Source organism: Leuresthes tenuis, unplaced genomic scaffold (genome assembly GCF_036924035.1).
Source record: "Leuresthes tenuis unplaced genomic scaffold, fLeuTen1.0.hap1 SCAF_6, whole genome shotgun sequence".
NCBI lineage: Eukaryota > Metazoa > Chordata > Actinopteri > Atheriniformes > Atherinopsidae > Leuresthes > Leuresthes tenuis.
The window spans coordinates 2207146-2224555 of NW_027325360.1; the positions used below are offsets into that span (position 1 = coordinate 2207146).

General features: G+C 42.8%; 1 protein-coding gene across 1 annotated transcript in view; it reads right to left on the reverse strand.

Annotated features, from left to right (window-relative positions):
* LOC140309367 (multiple epidermal growth factor-like domains protein 9) overlaps positions 1-17410 on the reverse strand; it is a 42897-nt gene that overhangs the window by 19454 nt on the left and 6033 nt on the right. The window contains exons 2-3 of the mRNA XM_072387205.1: positions 16212-16416; positions 999-1135 (exon numbers count right to left, since the gene is read on the reverse strand). Of these exons, the coding sequence (XP_072243306.1) occupies positions 999-1135; positions 16212-16416 (342 nt within the window). The remainder of the gene's footprint in view (positions 1-998; positions 1136-16211; positions 16417-17410) is intronic.

Consider the following 17410-nt stretch of genomic DNA (forward strand, 5'->3'; position numbering starts at 1 on the left):
GGAGTCTTTAGGAGTCTAACTGGAGTCTTTAGGAGTCTTTAGGAGTCTAACTGGAGTCTAACTGGAGTCTTTAGGAGTCTAACTGGAGTCTTTAGGAGTCTAACTGGAGTCTTTAGGAGTTTAACTGGAGTCTTTAGGAGTCTAACTGGAGTCTTTAGGAGTCTTTAGGAGTCTAACTGGAGTCTTTAGGAGTCTAACTGGAGTCTAACTGGAGTCTTTAGGAGTCTAACTGGAGTCTAACTGGAGTCTTTAGGAGTCTTTAGGAGTCTTTAGGAGTCTAACTGGAGTCTAACTGGAGTCTTTAGGAGCCTAACTGGAGTCTTTAGGAGTCTCACTGGAGTCTAACTGGAGTCTTTAGGAGTCTAACTGGAGTCTTTAGGAGTCTAACTGGAGTCTTTAGGAGTCTAACTGGAGCCTTTAGGAGTCTTTAGGAGTCTAACTGGAGTCTTTAGGAGTCTAACTGGAGTCTTTAGGAGTCTAACTGGAGTCTAACTGGAGTCTAACTGGAGTCTAACTGGAGTCTTTAGGAGTCTAACTGGAGTCTTTAGGAGTCTTTAGGAGTCTTTAGGAGTCTAACTGGAGTCTAAATGGAGTCTTTAGGAGTCTAACTGGAGCCTTTAGGAGTCTAACTGGAGTCTAACTGGAGTCTTTAGGAGTCTAACTGGAGCCTTTAGGAGTCTAACTGGAGTCTAACTGAATCTAAATGTTCTCATTCGGAGCTTAAATATGGTGCTCGAAGCTTTAAACACCCAAAACTCAGCAACAGTGGATCCTATTTACCACAGCAACCCTGGGAAGTGATCCTGAGAAAAACAGATATATATTATGTGGAAAGCAGCTGCTTCAGGCGAAGTACAGTGAATATATCCAAATGAATCAACCACAACACAAACAATACCAGCAGGTTGTGTGAGCAGGAACTGAGCCACTGTGGCTCATTTATCGTGAGGCGTAGGCGACCCTGAGCTAAAGCCGAACTAAAAGTGAGGGCAACTCACCGGACTGCGGGTGACAGTTGGTGTGGTTGTTGCACTGACATGGCCGACAGCCAGTGCTGCTGAAGAAGAAGAACCCCGGGTGGCACTCATCACACTTGGGCCCGTAAACTCCAGTCTTGCACACACATATCCCTGAGCTGAAAGACAGAGCAGGAGACCAGTGAGAAAAGTGAAAAGTGGAGCTCTGCGGGCGCCTTCTGGACAGCGGCCAGTACATCTGATGTCCAGACTCCATCCATCCATTTTACAAACGCCTGCTGCAGGTATGAAGAATGTGGACAGCACGGTGAATCACTGTGTCTGCACTCCTGCTTGGCCCAGTTTGGTGATATTTGTGTCTGAAGATTTTATCTTTTGGCTAGTTATCAAAGCACTGAAGCGCATGCAACCAGGAAAACCTCTCGACTGAAACCAGCTTGAAAGAGAACAGATTATTGAAAGGTATTGCTACGTCTTGCCATTAAAAACTGCCTAATTCTGCCTTTTAATAGTTTGGTTACCTGCTGCCTGCTGCTTTCAGAGCAACAAGACCTCCAAAAATCCAAGTGCTGTAGCTCACCATCGAGCATCAGCAGCACCAGGGACCATAATAACTAAATTATACCGGGCCCTGGCTTTAAATATACAGAACTGCTCAGAAGCCTAATTATTACTGAGTGAGTTAAACTCTACGAGCACGGCTTAGGTGTTCAGATGATGTGCAAAAGGAGCTGATCGTGTAAAAGTATCAGCGTGTTAGTCAGCTGAAGCTGTACGAATGAGAGGAAACAAAGAAATCATGTGTACACAGTATTTGTACACAGTAAAGCATCCTGCTACCATGGCAACTATCTCACAGCTGTGCTGTTATTCTTATGGAGACAAGTTTAAGAATTACTATCAGCCAAAATATCTATGTTGCTTCAAAAGGAAATATATTGACGTCACTGTTGTATTAAATGTGAAATATAGCCCATTTAAAAGCAATAACTGAACTGAATTATTAATTTATTGATCCTCAAAGGGAAATCATATGATTGTAGAATAAATTATTGAAGAAAATCCCGAAATAAAGACACAATCAACTGAATGAATAAGTAAGAATCAGTTGAAATGTAGCAGTGTAGAAAGTGACTGAAATCTCCTGAGATCACCGTGAACATGCTGGGGTGTTGTGTTCGTATCCTAGCAACAGATGAGCTGATGATGTCACATGCAGGGAACACCCAAATAAGGTGAAAGATCCCCAATAACAGGTATTTAAAAAAGCTTTGTCATTAATACAGGCGAAGGCTCTCTGTCGATAACATGGATGGAAACTTTCTGTGGTCTCTAAGCCTTTTTACATTTGCCTTTCAAGCCATTACTGGAGGGGGTCGAAGGATATTTGAGGGGAAGGAGGAAGTAACTCAAACCAACGGCGCTGTTGTCACTCAGCTGATTCCATGAGGCCAGCCTGATGCATGCAAGCACACGCTGAAGTGGGCTCAGCCGCCTCTGTTTAACGTGGGAATTACCAAAAAGGAACAGCAAGGACTTCTTTTTTAACTTTAGGTGACACGAGTGAAACTTAGCCTCAAAAAACATGACAAGAAATAAACCAAGACCTGAAAACATGGCACACATCATCCAAATTAAATCTGAGTCAAACTAGCGTAAAAAACCCCACAAAAAAACAGTTTGTTCTCAGCAGAAAGTCTCAAGAAGATACAAAGACAGAAAATGTGTCCAAAGCTACAACAATGGCCTTCAGTGATAGCAGCAGGCTATTTATCAGCCTTTAAGAATGCTCCAACGAGATTAAAAGCAGCTGGAAATGAACAGAAAACTGCATTAGTTTAGACGTCTTTCAATGACTGGACCGACACTCGCAGTGTCTTTAGGAGTCTAACTGGAGCCTTTAGGAGTATAACTGGAGTCTTTAGGAGTCTAACTGGAGCCTTTAGGAGTCTAACTGGAGTCTAACTGGAGTCTTTAGGAGTCTAACTGGAGTCTAACTGGAGTCTTTAGGAGTCTAACTGGAGTCTAACTGGAGCCTTTAGGAGTCTAACTGGAGTCTTTAGGAGTCTAACTGGAGTCTAACTGGAGTCTTTAGGAGTCTAACTGGAGTCTTTAGGAGTCTAACTGGAGTCTTTAGGAGTCTAACTGGAGTCTTTAGGAGTATAACTGGAGTCTTTAGGAGTCTAACTGGAGCCTTTAGGAGTCTAACTGGAGTCTTTAGGAGTCTAACTGGAGTCTAACTGGAGTCTTTAGGAGTCTAACTGGAGTCTAACTGGAGCCTTTAGGAGTCTAACTGGAGTCTTTAGGAGTCTAACTGGAGTCTTTAGGAGTCTAACTGGAGTCTAACTGGAGTCTAACTGGAGTCTTTAGGAGTCTAACTGGAGTCTTTAGGAGTCTAACTGGAGTCTTTAGGAGTCTAACTGGAGTCTTTAGGAGTCTAACTGGAGTCTTTAGGAGTCTAACTGGAGTCTTTAGGAGTCTAACTGGAGTCTAACTGGAGTCTAACTGGAGTCTTTAGGAGTCTAACTGGAGTCTAACTGGAGTCTTTAGGAGTCTAACTGGAGTCTAACTGGAGTCTAACTGGAGTCTTTAGGAGTCTAACTGGAGTCTAACTGGAGTCTAACTGGAGTCTAACTGGAGTCTTTAGGAGTCTAACTGGAGTCTAACTGGAGCCTTTAGGAGTCTAACTGGAGTCTTTAGGAGTCTAACTGGAGTCTTTAGGAGTCTAACTGGAGTCTAACTGGAGTCTAACTGGAGTCTTTAGGAGTCTAACTGGAGTCTTTAGGAGTCTAACTGGAGTCTTTAGGAGTCTAACTGGAGTCTTTAGGAGTCTAACTGGAGTCTTTAGGAGTCTAACTGGAGTCTTTAGGAGTCTAACTGGAGTCTAACTGGAGTCTAACTGGAGTCTTTAGGAGTCTAACTGGAGTCTAACTGGAGTCTTTAGGAGTCTAACTGGAGTCTTTAGGAGTCTAACTGGAGTCTTTAGGAGTCTAACTGGAGTCTTTAGGAGTCTAACTGGAGTCTAACTGGAGTCTTTAGGAGTCTAACTGGAGCCTTTAGGAGTCTAACTGGAGTCTTTAGGAGTCTAACTGGAGTCTTTAGGAGTCTAACTGGAGTCTTTAGGAGTCTAACTGGAGCCTTTAGGAGTCTAACTGGAGTCTTTAGGAGTCTAACTGGAGCCTTTAGGAGTCTAACTGGAGTCTAACTGGAGCCTTTAGGAGTCTAACTGGAGTCTTTAGGAGTCTAACTGGAGTCTTTAGGAGTCTAACTGGAGTCTTTAGGAGTCTAACTGGAGCCTTTAGGAGTCTAACTGGAGTCTTTAGGAGTCTAACTGGAGCCTTTAGGAGTCTAACTGGAGTCTAACTGGAGCCTTTAGGAGTCTAACTGGAGTCTTTAGGAGTCTAACTGGAGTCTTTAGGAGTCTAACTGGAGTCTTTAGGAGTCTAACTGGAGTCTTTATGAGTCTAACTGGAGCCTTTAGGAGTCTAACTGGAGTCTTTAGGAGTCTAACTGGAGCCTTTAGGAGTCTAACTGGAGTCTTTAGGAGTCTAACTGGAGTCTTTAGGAGTCTAACTGGAGCCTTTAGGAGTCTAACTGGAGTCTTTAGGAGTCTAACTGGAGTCTTTAGGAGTCTAACTGGAGTCTTTAGGAGTCTAACTGGAGTCTTTAGGAGTCTAACTGGAGTCTTTAGGAGTCTAACTGGAGTCTTTAGGAGTCTAACTGGAGCCTTTAGGAGTCTAACTGGAGTCTTTAGGAGTCTAACTGGAGTCTTTAGGAGTCTAACTGGAGCCTTTAGGAGTCTAACTGGAGCCTTTAGGAGTCTAACTGGAGTCTTTAGGAGTCTTTAGGAGTCTAACTGGAGTTAAAAAAAACACAAAAAAACAGTTTGTTCTCAGCAGAAAGTCTGAAGAAGATACAAAGACAGAAAATGTGTCCACAGCTACAACAATGGCCTTCAGTGATAGCAGCAGGCTATTTATCAGCCTTTAAGAATGCTCCAACGAGATTAAAAGCAGCTGGAAATGAACAGAAAACTGCATTAGTTTAGACATCTTTCAATGACTGGACCGACACTCGCAGCATAAAAATCATAACTTAATGCTCATTAATCTATCTGAATCTAAGGAGAATGGGTGAGAGGGAAAGGTTCTGTCAGGTCTAAGAAATAAATCTAACCCCACTCACTGTTAAAGTAACTCTAAGCCCCCTAAAACCCAGACAATAGCCTCGGAAACATAATCTGGGGACAATGACTTCAAAACAAGTGAAGCTAATCAGCAGTGACTGGGAACACTTTCCACGAGCGTGCACGTGGGGCTTCACACAAACAGGGCTTTGTTAAAACAACTGCACTTAATGCAGATGAAGAGTCCCATGGTGACGCTTAGTGGGGCGTGGGCAGGGCTGAGGAAGAGGTCGGGACATAATGTCCTCATTAGCATTTTAATAACAAATACAAAGGAATGAAGATAAGGAATAACGTTCCTGACTTAATTACTTGAAACTTTAAAGGCTGACACCAGATAAAAACTTCTTAGTTATTATAATAATGTTGCTGCTATTCATCAGAGCTGTTATCCATCCTTCTGTAAAGCACAAACAGCCCCCCCCCCCGGAGGAGTAGTTGTTCTTCCTGGACTCAGCTTGGAAGATATTTCACTCTCGCAGTAGTTCAGCTTCATGGAAGAAGGTTTTCTGTTCATTCAAGGTCATGTGGTCCCGCAGGGTCACCTGCACAGCCTCTGAAGACGACATTTACATCTCGTTTCCTACTCATGGAGGTGTAGAAAAACACCAACCCCCCCCTCACCTGTCGCTTTGTTGGTAGCTTTTATATTCAGTACACAAACAGAAGCTGCCGGTTTGTGTAAAAAACAAGCAAAATGGCTGCAGGAGACAGCTTTAAACACATGAACTGGCCTTACAGGCGCAGTTTTTCTGGGAGAGAGATCATAAGATCGCTATAATTGGCTTTGTTCTCAGAGATTATGTATTCATATTCTGTATTTTACTAAATAACCTCTGTTCCCAGCTGGTACTTTTCCACTCTGCTCATACTGATGACCTTAAAGGGTCCAAGACCTTAGCAAGACGAAACAACTGGGTCAGACTAAACATCTGTATTGGAGCAGATAGGTCTGGTACATTAGATCCACGCCTAAAACAGTTTATCACATCCAAAGAATACAAAAAGGACGGTGGCTGGCCTGATCAGGCCACTAAAAACTGGCCAATTATACTCTGAAGTGTGAGTAGAACCTCTGTGAGATAAATATAAATATGAAATGTTTCCGGATATCGAGGCTCGGGCTGAAGGATTTCCTGCTCTGTCCCTCCGAGTCCAGCTGCAATATAATAATATAACAAATACTTTGTTTAATAAAAGATTTCTCCAGCTTGTTCTTGGGCTTCCAATGAAAGAATCGGGCTAACATGATCGTGGAAGAAATAGCTGATAAAAGCCTTTTCAAAGATCGCCTGTCACTGCTCGCATCAGCTGATTCAGAATCAACTCAGAGTAAAACCTGCGCTCTGTCGGCTTTTCTGTGGTTCTGCGCATGCGCCGAGACGATTTCCCCAAGTTTTTCAGACCCCGCGTTGCAGCTGGTTGCGGCTCCTCAGTGCACGCTGTTAACTGAGAGCAACATCCTCAAAATCCCGATTATTTCCCCTTTTGGCCTAGTTAAAACGCACATTCTGTATGTAGGTTGTAAAATGGCCGTTCTCTTGAAATAAAATCTTAAATAATTGCATGGACTGTGTCAGATCATCCTTGCCCCCGTATCCTGTGTCGTATTATCCGTTTGTCCGTTTCGATATGCAGAAGCACGGTGAGGGACATCATCAAAACCCCCTTTCTTTGCGCTTTTGGCTTATTTACGATAGGTAGCATGTAGCGATAGCATTGAAAATAAGCTACCCCTGATATAAATACATTTAATTCCACTTTTTTATAATTAGACACATAAGAGAAGAAAACACTTACTTTATACCTTTATTTGATATGCAGAGGTAGAAAAGCATAAATCTGCCCTTTCCACTGCATCATAGCTGCTCAACATGTGGGGCAACAGTAAGGCCTGTTTACTACACACAACCTTTGACCTCTACTATTCATACCTTTCGCTTAACTCTACAACTCTTAGGAAAGGATTCAAAGAGAAAAAGAAAACAGGAAGTCAGATTCCAGTAAGCAATGAGAAGCCAGTCAGCAGGCAGTGACCAATAACAAATCATCCTTCGGTGCAGCACCATGGGTTGCTCTCTGCTCTAATCGGCTGGCAGTCAGTCAAACACTGACCTGTGGTAATAAAACACAATTAATCATCTCTTTCTAACGAGCCTTCATCTCCACATCAGGACTCTCACTCGTTAAAGGGGTGCCAGCCCACCGTCCCACAGCTGGAAAGGCCGAGTTTGGCTGGGAGGATTCCCAGATGGACGTAGATGAAGCTTGTAAAAACCGTCTCCTTCAGGGCCGCTAATCCTGCTGGTAATTTCTGGCCTCTTGGCCAGGAGGAGGGGTTTGTTATTGTTTGAGTGATTTCACTGTGCTGGGGTCGGCCCAGCTGCTTTGCGGGAAGATCTGCACATTAAGTAGGTCAGTATTACAGGGGCGACGAAGCTTAGCCCCATTCTGCCGCTGCTCTGATTCTTGCCATTGGCTGCTACACGTGTCGCATCAGAGCAGACAGCGGCAAACATTCTCCCTGCAACATGGACGGGGTCACCGCTCTAATCTCTCAGGGGTGAATGGCTGGCAGAAATAAACCGGGAACTACACTAAGCAGGTTTAGTTGGATTGCTTGGTGTGCAGCCAAATCCTAAGAGGATGTTGAGCTCCTCTGTCCTGGCTTCAGCCTGAACACGTTCAACTATTCATGATGGAAAACAAGCCAGGCTTCAGACCAAAGGCTAACCCAAAGAGCCTCAGTCAACAAAGGGCTTTGCAACGATTTACTTCATTTACCACTTTATAATTCATGAAATGGGGCGTGCTCCAACATGTAAAGTGAAGTAGTGCATTTCACAGGGTTAAAGCTGCTGGGGAAAGAAGAAATTCCCAGGTATTCTGTCATTAAACAACATAACAAAGCCGTAAACTGCATGATTTTCTATTGCGTAATAATGGAAGGTAAAAGCAGGTATATGGCTGAAGGCCAATGTTTTCATAGGATGTGTTAAGTTGCCATGACGGTTCCCATCAGCTGGATAAACATGCAAAACACACCAGAGAACAGTTGAGAATATCATTCTTCACCAGTTTAAATCGGTTAAACAGGAGGCAGGAAGTCAAACCTTCACCAGCTTTCACTTCTCCTGAGTACAGTCAGTTCAACTCAAAGAACCACTGATGCTCTGGCTGCTGGTTTCAGGGGAGCGGCCTTCACTCAGGACTCAGATGTGCAGCCCTGCAGCCCCCTGCTGCTGTCTAAAAACAGCCGATTCCACTTAATTAGGCAGCAACACAAATCCAATCAAACGCCAGAACCATATGAATGCTTTTGCTGCAGCCGTATTTTCCCTTAAAGCTGAAGACCAGCTCCTGATATCTTTCTGGTGATCTTCAAAGTTCTTACTCACATTTCAGCCAGAAGTGCCCACTGTTCGTTAACTGTCACCTGCATGAAACAGCCACCCCCATGCTGCGATCCCCTTTTACTGACCGGTCAAAAGAGTGCTGCCATTAGTGACATGCGTCTGAAACGTCTGCAGCCACAGTCAATAACTCATGACAGGCTCTGGCCTTACAGGCCATGCCTCCAGCAGCTGACCCAAATGCACAGCTGACAGGACTGTTATGATGGATACAGCCCTTTTAGCAAATATTGACATGACCCAACCAGTGTACAGCCCTTTTTTTTACATCACATGATCTGCAGGCCCACTGTACGCAGAATGTCACATTAGCGAGAAAAAGGAGGAAATCTCATTAGGGTGATTCTCACGAAACTGTCCTAACTTTTGCAAAAACAAATTTAGGTCAATTTTGCTATTTTTTTTACTCTTATTAGTATTAAGCAGGGTCTTATTTAAAATTAGTGATCAATACACGTTCTTTAATACATTTTCGGAATGTTTTATTGAGTCGTTGACCAAACAAATTCATTACCGTAACACATTTTCAATTGATGAATATGTATGAAAGGTAGACCTTTTATTTTTTTCATGCATGTTCTATTAATAGTTCAGAATAGTCACATAGTGTAAACATTCAGAAATGTTTTTATTGATACAGTAATTTTAGTTATTATGTTCATTACCGTAACAAAATTGCATTTTTTTTTTACACTAAATCTTTCCTGTAGTGTAAATTTCACAAATAATTTAAAAAAAAAAGTCAATTCAGTAATCTGAAAAGACTTGACAAATAGTTCCTGTGCAAAAATAAAATTTGAAGGTATCACTCATTCCCATCCATATATTTACATATACAGCACTTAGGATTGTTAGGAACACTGAGTATGGATGCAATTACTGATGTCACAGGGCTTTAAAAAGCTGCTAACCCTGAAGGAATTCCATTAGTCTAAACCCATGATTGGCTTTCAGTCAAATTTAGAGCAGAATGGCATGATTGGTTGGGTTGTGTCTGGTATTTTCTGACAGTAGCAGTCTAAGAGCTGTAGGCAGTTCCTCAGCTGGCCTGCTGACATTTGAGCTATGCTATGCTACACATTAACAATGCATAAAGGAAGGATCTTTAATGCTGGCGTGCAGCGCCACTAACTGGCTTTTATTCATGTCAGAGGTTCGAGTTTAGCAATGATGATTGTGTTCCAATCCCACAATTTCCACCATCAAAACCACCATCATCTGATAAAGTATTCATGAACTACCAGCACCAGCAAGTGTTTTTAGCAGAAATAAGGAAACGCTGTGTTTGGCCGGATGTGGACACTTCAGGAAGGATTTCTACTTCCCTCTAAAGCTTTTTTATTATCATTTGAACGTTCTGAGACTGGAAATGGACTAAACGACCAATCCTAAACGTACTGTCAAACTCTGGAAAAGACTTTCTTCAAGTGGTGGTGCAGGACAGTGACCCCTCACAGGCTGTCATGTCCATTTTATACCTTATCTTTTCCACAGCAGAGGAAAGCTGAAGGACCAACAACAGAGCCAAAAACAACCAAGAGCAGCCCACATCTTAGACTGTTCCACATATTTATGAGGTTTGTGAAACACCAACCGAGAGGCTGTCACAGGCTGTCATGTCCATTTTATACCTTATCTTTTCCACAGCAGAGCCAAGCTGAAGGACCAACAACAGAGCTAAAAACAACCAAGAGCAGCCCACATCTTAGACTGTTCCACATATTTATGAGGTTTGTGAAACACGAAACCGAGAGGCTGTCACAGGCTGTCATGTCCATTTTATACCTTATCTTTTCCACAGCAGAGGAAAGCTGAAGGACCAACAACAGAGCTAAAAACAACCAAGAGCAGCCAACATCTTAGACTGTTCCACATATTTATAACACCAACCGAGAGGCTGTCACAGGCTGTCATGTCCATTTTATACCTTATCTTTTCCACAGCAGAGGAAAGCTGAAGGACCAACAACAGAGCCAAAAACAACCAAGAGCAGCCCACATCTTAGACTGTTCCACATATTTATGAGGTTTGTGAAACACCAACCGAGAGGCTGTCACAGGCTGTCATGTCCATTTTATACCTTATCTTTTCCACAGCAGAGCCAAGCTGAAGGACCAACAACAGAGCCAAAAACAACCAAGAGCAACCAGGTTTGTGAAACACCAACCGAGAGGATATCATTTAACCGCTTTAACTGCTTTGCTAACCAGCAATGGTCTCAAAGATGACTAAACAGGAACCTGGCTTCTTCTTCAGCTGATGTAAATCCTACGGAGAGCTTGTGGACCTGCCCTAACTGTAAGATTTACAGTGAGGAATGATGATAACACTTCTTTCCCAACGATGCCAGATGAAACATTGTTTAAACTTGTTTTTTTATAGCATCTATCACAGCTAACTGTACTGTGTGGCAGAACTACAAACTTCAACCATCAATGCACTGCACAGAGTGCTATTATCAGCCTGGAAGGCGAGTTAATCAACAGCCTGAGGCCTTTAAAAGAAGCCAGCGCTTGTTATTTCCCTATTTGATGCACCTACTGGAATCTATGCAGTTAAACCACTCAGACCAGCTGATGAAGTGTTGGAATTAGATACAAAGGAAGTAAAGTGGAACCTCTGAGCTGATGTTTTAAATGGACAAAAACAGGCTTATGTATATTTAGCGAGTTGTTCAGGCTATGTCAGGTACCGCCAGGTACGTCGAGGGACTTAGGACACAGATGCAGGGTCTGTGGGTTCAGAAGGTTTTATTTTATAAACACACACAAGGCGATCTCCTGGCAGCGCAAAACAAAAGGCTATCTAAACCTAATGCGCTCTCCTCGGTAACTATGGCGGAGAAGGAGCGCAGCTATGAAATTTGCAAAACATAAAACTCTCCACGCTGGGAGGAAAACAGAAAAGCAAAGAACAATTAATTAATGACACGAAGACGCGCTCTCAAAGTGAGGCGGAAATAAAACAAAAGAGGCACTATGGAGCTTTAACTATAACTTAAAGGCTCGCCTTTAACAGTGGCAACTATGACAGAGTAGAACAAAAATCTCTCCTTGAAAATGGAGGAACACACAAGGCTGTGAAACTTACCTTAAACAATAAATAAACTATGGCTATGGAAAAAACTACAAACAAAACAGCACTGCAGGAGAGTCGCTCGCTGCAGGCTCGTGGTTTCTATGGCACAGGGGACAAGACAGATGGATGGTAATGATACTCGAAAGATACAATATACTGGCGAGGAGAAAAGGGAAATGCGGACTATTTGAACACATGAGGGACCGAGGGGAACAGGTGGAAACACTTTGGGAATCAGGGAAGACAATGAGACGCATGACACAAGAGGAGGAAGAGGAAGGTTATCTGAAACGAGAGGACAAGATCAATGCCTTTTCAAAATAAGACAGGAAATGACGAGACATGAAACAGAAGGTAAATCGTGACAGGCTAATGCAGCACCGAACAATAACAGTGACTCACAGATGCTGAGGACAGAAACCAAGTTTAGCCAAAAGCAGAGAGTGTTGTCTGAGCTCTGGCTTTGAACTCTGCTTCATACTCCAGTTGCATAACGTTGCCTCAGACATCTCAGCCCGTGTGAGTGTATAAGAAATAAAAAAGCACTCTCCAGTTTTTCACTCCTGCTATGCATCAATCAGCTCTGCAGGTTTCTTGGACTGGCTTGAAAGAGACGTATCAACACGCCTTCTGACAACATAAAAGGCTGTAAAAAAACGTTCAAGAACGCTTTCTCTGGTAGAAAGTGTAAAGTCTGTCTGCAAGCCTGTGACATAAGGAAACCACAAGTGAGCAGAACTCAGCACAACAAAGCTGCTGAAGTCAAGTGTGGACCTGCACACTGCTGATCTGGGGCTAATTCTCATGGAAGGGAATCTGAAAGGCTAATTCTGCTGTTGCCTGCAGGGATATTTTAGGTGTTAACATGCTTCGTGTGGAAGAACCAAACACTTTAACTTATCTGCACAGTCCTGGCCCATCAGCTGCATAAATAAAACACTTTTAATCCGTTTTTAAAGTCCAGTAAGAAGAAAAAACACTGCATCAGAGCCGCCTGAACTGATCGGACTCAATCAGACTGAGTTTTTAACCAGAATTAGTTACAGAATTGAATAAACCTGGAATTTAACTGGATTTTTGTTGTTTATATCATGAGGACAAAACAACAAACCTTCCACTTTAATCATTTTTAATTGAGAAGAAAAAAAACGCAGCATGTTCCACTTCCTCTTCGCTACATTTACATTTAGCTATAAGTCATAAAGGAGCCCTTTATGTTGTAAAGAAAGCCATCATCTTCCACACTCTGCTTCACATTCCTCCTTTTGCACTCCAGGAAAAACTGCTCCAGTTCAAATCAATTCAATCTGTTTATACAGCACAACTGAAGTCATGTTAAGGCACTTCAGGTGCCTAGCGAAGGAAAACAATTCAGTTCCCTGTTCTGTTCATGCACAAGGCGAAAGTTACTGAGTATCAATCAAAATTACCTTCATTTTGATGCCGGTTCCTGAACGATACTTTTTTCTATACCAATTTTATAATATAAATTCTAACAAAAAGGAAATTACATTAAGCATAACAGTACAAATCTTCAGTTTTATTACAGAAACAAATCATTTCCAGTGTAAAACAGCTGCAAACAGGCGCCAGGTTGGTGCCTCATACTGAGGATACTTTTCACTTCTTCAGAAAAGCCAACATGTCTGCTTTCTGCAGGAAAGATTACAGATTACAGAAAGACCAGGCCTGAAGTTCGGTATCCAGGCCCAGTCAGTGGAGAGGAAGATTCCCTTTAAACAGGACAGAACCTGCAGCAGAACCAGGTTCAGGACCCTCTGCCTCCACCAGTTGGAGGTTTTCCTTCAGTTCCTTCAGTTCTGACCAGTTTCTCAGGCTCTGAGGTAGGAAGCATAAACAGTGCGATGCGGGCACAACAAACTGCGGGGGTTTTGCTCTCCGATGGTGGGACGTATTTGAGCTGAAGTCTCGCCTGTCTTCGTTCACATATTTCAGGGCCAGTCGGCCATGATCTCCAGATTTCTACAGGCAGCAAATTCCACCATCGGAGACTATCTGGAAATGACTCTCCTGCCATGAAACCAGACTATAAATGTGATTCACATGAAAAAGTACCTCAAATAGCTAATAACACAATTAAAGATTCGACCGTTTCCATCACAGCTCATTACTTAAATGGAAAGATACCTAAAGCAGCACGCCAGGGGGTCGGAAAGCTGGCTAATCTGTGTAACTTACAGCCATAAGCTGCTGAATGGGGGTAAGCTCGGCTGGTGGAGTTATCAGAGCTCAAACCGCCGGAGAAAGACCTCTGAAGGCTCCACGGTCTGATAGGAGGCCACACAAAATGTCCTTCTGCGTGAAAATGTGACAAGACAACCCCCATTAGGGTTAATGTGGCTTATGTAAGCCTATGGCTTGTTTTTACGAGCATGACAGCACAGATCCTCCACAGCTTGTGGAGTCAAGCTGCTGAAAAGCAGCAGCATTCCTTTTCATGGTAACAGACAGAAAGTACAGCCGCTATTTTTACCTCATTCCCAACCCACGCACAGCCTCTTCCCCCGGTTACAGCTCGTGTGACTCGTGGAGAAGCTGTTTTGGCTCATTACAGTGGGAACATTACAGTGAAGCTTCCTGGATGACGTCTTGGATCAATGCGCAGAACAATGATTTTGCAGGGCTGTGGGAGCAAAGCTGAGCCCTGAAACACTGTTGCACTGCAGTCTGGACTTGGCAGGCCACAGCATTTGTTCTATTAAAGCTGGAAAATGGGCAGCTACCTCTCAAATCTTCAAGATTTTAATATTAAGAATGCATTTGTGCTACATAGCATGTCTTAGAAAGAGCAAACATACACTAACATGCAGAACAAACCTCAACAGATGGCAAATAAGCTTAGTTTGCCTCATGTTCTCGGATGTAAATTAGCTTCATTAACTGCTTTCTGCGAACGTTGCGTTCAAAGTCCAGAGCTGCCCTTCTGGTCTGGCAACTTATGCGATGCCCTTTTTAGCTAAACATCACAATCAAGCCTGCTGTACAATACCAGGCAGCATTTCTTTGTAAATTCAGGTAAATGGGAAACAGCTGCAGTGACTTATTGAAACATAAAATGCAATAAAGTCTGAATAATTCTAACCGGCTTTAAAGTGAATCTCTGGTCTGAGCTCCTTTATTCTCCAACACAGCCTGAACCCTCTGAGACAAGCTTTCTGTCATTTCTTTAAGGAGTCTTCAGGAATAGTTCTCCAGGCTTCTTGAAGGACATCCCAAAGCTCTTCTTTGGATGTGGGCTGCCTTTTGTTCCGTTCTCTGTCAGATGATCCCACACTGCTTCAATAATGTTGAGGTCCGGGCTCTGGGGAGGATTCATCCCTCCATAAGACCTGTTGCCACTGATTTTCAGTCCACTTCTTGTGTCATTTGGCACAGCTCAGCCTTTTCTCCCTGTTTCCCTTCCTTAAGAACGGCTTCTTGACAGCCACCCTTCCATGGAGACCATTTCTGATGAGGCTTGGGCCAACAGTAGATGGATCAGCTGAAGGTCCAGATGCATCTCTCAGGTCCTGTCAGGTCACAGCTGGATTTTTTCCTCTTTCTTAAGGACATCACTTTCAGATCCTGTTCATCTGCTGGAGATAGTTTTTTAGGCCTGACACTTCTTCTTTTGTCCTCCACTTGTCCAGTTTCCTCAAATGTTTTAAGGACACACTGCACACCATGCTGAGATATGCCAAGTTTTCAGCTAATAGCTCTTTGGGAATCACCTTGTTGCTGCAGAAATATAAATAACTGTGCAGACTTTAAGAAAACATGGTCTTTGCTAAGTTGTCTATCGTGTGTTGATCCAACACTGGTTCATCCACAGAGTCAGGTGCTTATTTTATGCTTCAATGGTTCATAGATCAGTGATAACAAAGAAATAAACTTTCCAAAACACCTTCATCTGAAAATGGTCTGGAACAAGGACTAGAAAACGAGTGAAAAAAGCAGAAAAGACCTTCAGAAAGTCTGGAGAACTGTTGATCAGGACCACTTTAAAGGAGTAAAAAAACGAGACAACAATATATTTCACTTGTGTGGCTCCTTATTTACATTTTAATGTACTTTTACTGTTTTAATGTAGAAATAATGACGAGTGGCTCGAGCTAAAATATAAATATGCCACACTTACTTATTGGCTGCCAGTGTAAAAATAACTGTGTTCACAATGATTTGTTTGATTAAAAACACCTTTATCTAATAGTATGAGTTAGTGGCAAATATGAATTAAACTCATTTATGATCAACTACACTGGAAATGAGTTTCTGCAGCTGGTTGATGATCAGTTAGTAAAGATTTTCTGCTTGCATGGATGCAGGGGAACAAGCTGGAAACGGCTGCTTAGCTACAAGAAATACCTATTTTCATGTAAAGTGAACAAGACTTTATGTGTTTAAGGCCTTTCTTTTAACAGAGTTTGCTCTCCATCAACTTAGAGAGTATGAACAGGCTTTGGCCCAGAATTACTGCTGCACACAAGGTCATTTCAGGTCATCAGTCCTCTGTAATAACATCTCCAAAAGGGTTAGAGGGATCTAAAGCAGCCTGACCTGTCACAGAGCTGGTTCACCGCACCGAAGGAGTCGCAGGAGCAGGGCAGGCAGCCGCTGGTGCCGTTGGTGAAGTAGCCGTCCTCACAGTCCTCGCACTGCAGCCCGGCGTAGCCCATGATACACGAGCACTGACCGGTGCTGTGGTCGCACTCGTCCGGGTGCATGATCCCCTCGCTGCCACTGCTGCAGTTACAGGAGCCCTCTGAGGGGGTGTCAGGGACGAAAGGGGAGGACAAAGAAAGCAAAGTGTTCAGTGTTTTATGGCCAAAAACAGCCTGAAAGTAGGTAACTGGAATAAACTGTTTCAGTGGAAGCTAAAAGAAAGACAAAGAAAGCAAAATGTTCAGTGTTTTAGGGCCAAAAACAGCCTGAAAGTAGGTAACTGGAATAAACTGTTTCAGTGGAAGCTAAAAGAAAGACAAAGAAAGCAAAGTGTTCAGGGTTTACAGCCAAAAACAGCCTGAAAGTAGGAAACTGGAATAAACTGTTTCAGTGGAAGCTAAAAGAAAGCAAAGTGTTCAGGGTTTTAGGGCCAAAAACCGCCTGAAAGTGGGTAACTGGAATAAACTGTTTCAGTGGAAGCTAAAAGAAAGACAAAGAAAGCAAAATGTTCAGTGTTTTAGGGCCAAAAACAGCCTGAAAGTAGGTAACTGGAATAAACTGTTTCAGTGGAAGCTAAAAGAAAGACAAAGAAAGCAAAGTGTTCAGGGTTTACAGCCAAAAACAGCCTGAAAGTAGGAAACTGGAATAAACTGTTTCAGTGGAAGCTAAAAGAAAGCAAAGTGTTCAGTGTTTTAGGGCCAAAAACAGCCTGAAAATAGGTAACTGGAATAAACTGTTTCAGTGGAAGCTAAAAGAAAGACAAAGAAAGCAAAGTGTTCAGTGTTTTAGGGCCAAAAACAGCCTGAAAGTGGGTAACTGGAATAAACTGTTTCAGTGGAAGCTAAAAGAAAGACAAAGAAAGCAAAGTGTTCAGTGTTTTAGGGCCAAAAACAGCCTGAAAGTAGGTAACTGGAATAAACTGTTTCAGTGGAAGCTAAAAGAAAGACAAAGAAAGCAAAATGTTCAGTGTTTTAGGGCCAAAAACAGCCTGAAAGTAGGTAACTGGAATAAACTGTTTCAGTGGAAGCTAAAAGAAAGACAAAGAAAGCAAAGTGTTCAGGGTTTACAGCCAAAAACAGCCTGAAAGTAGGAAA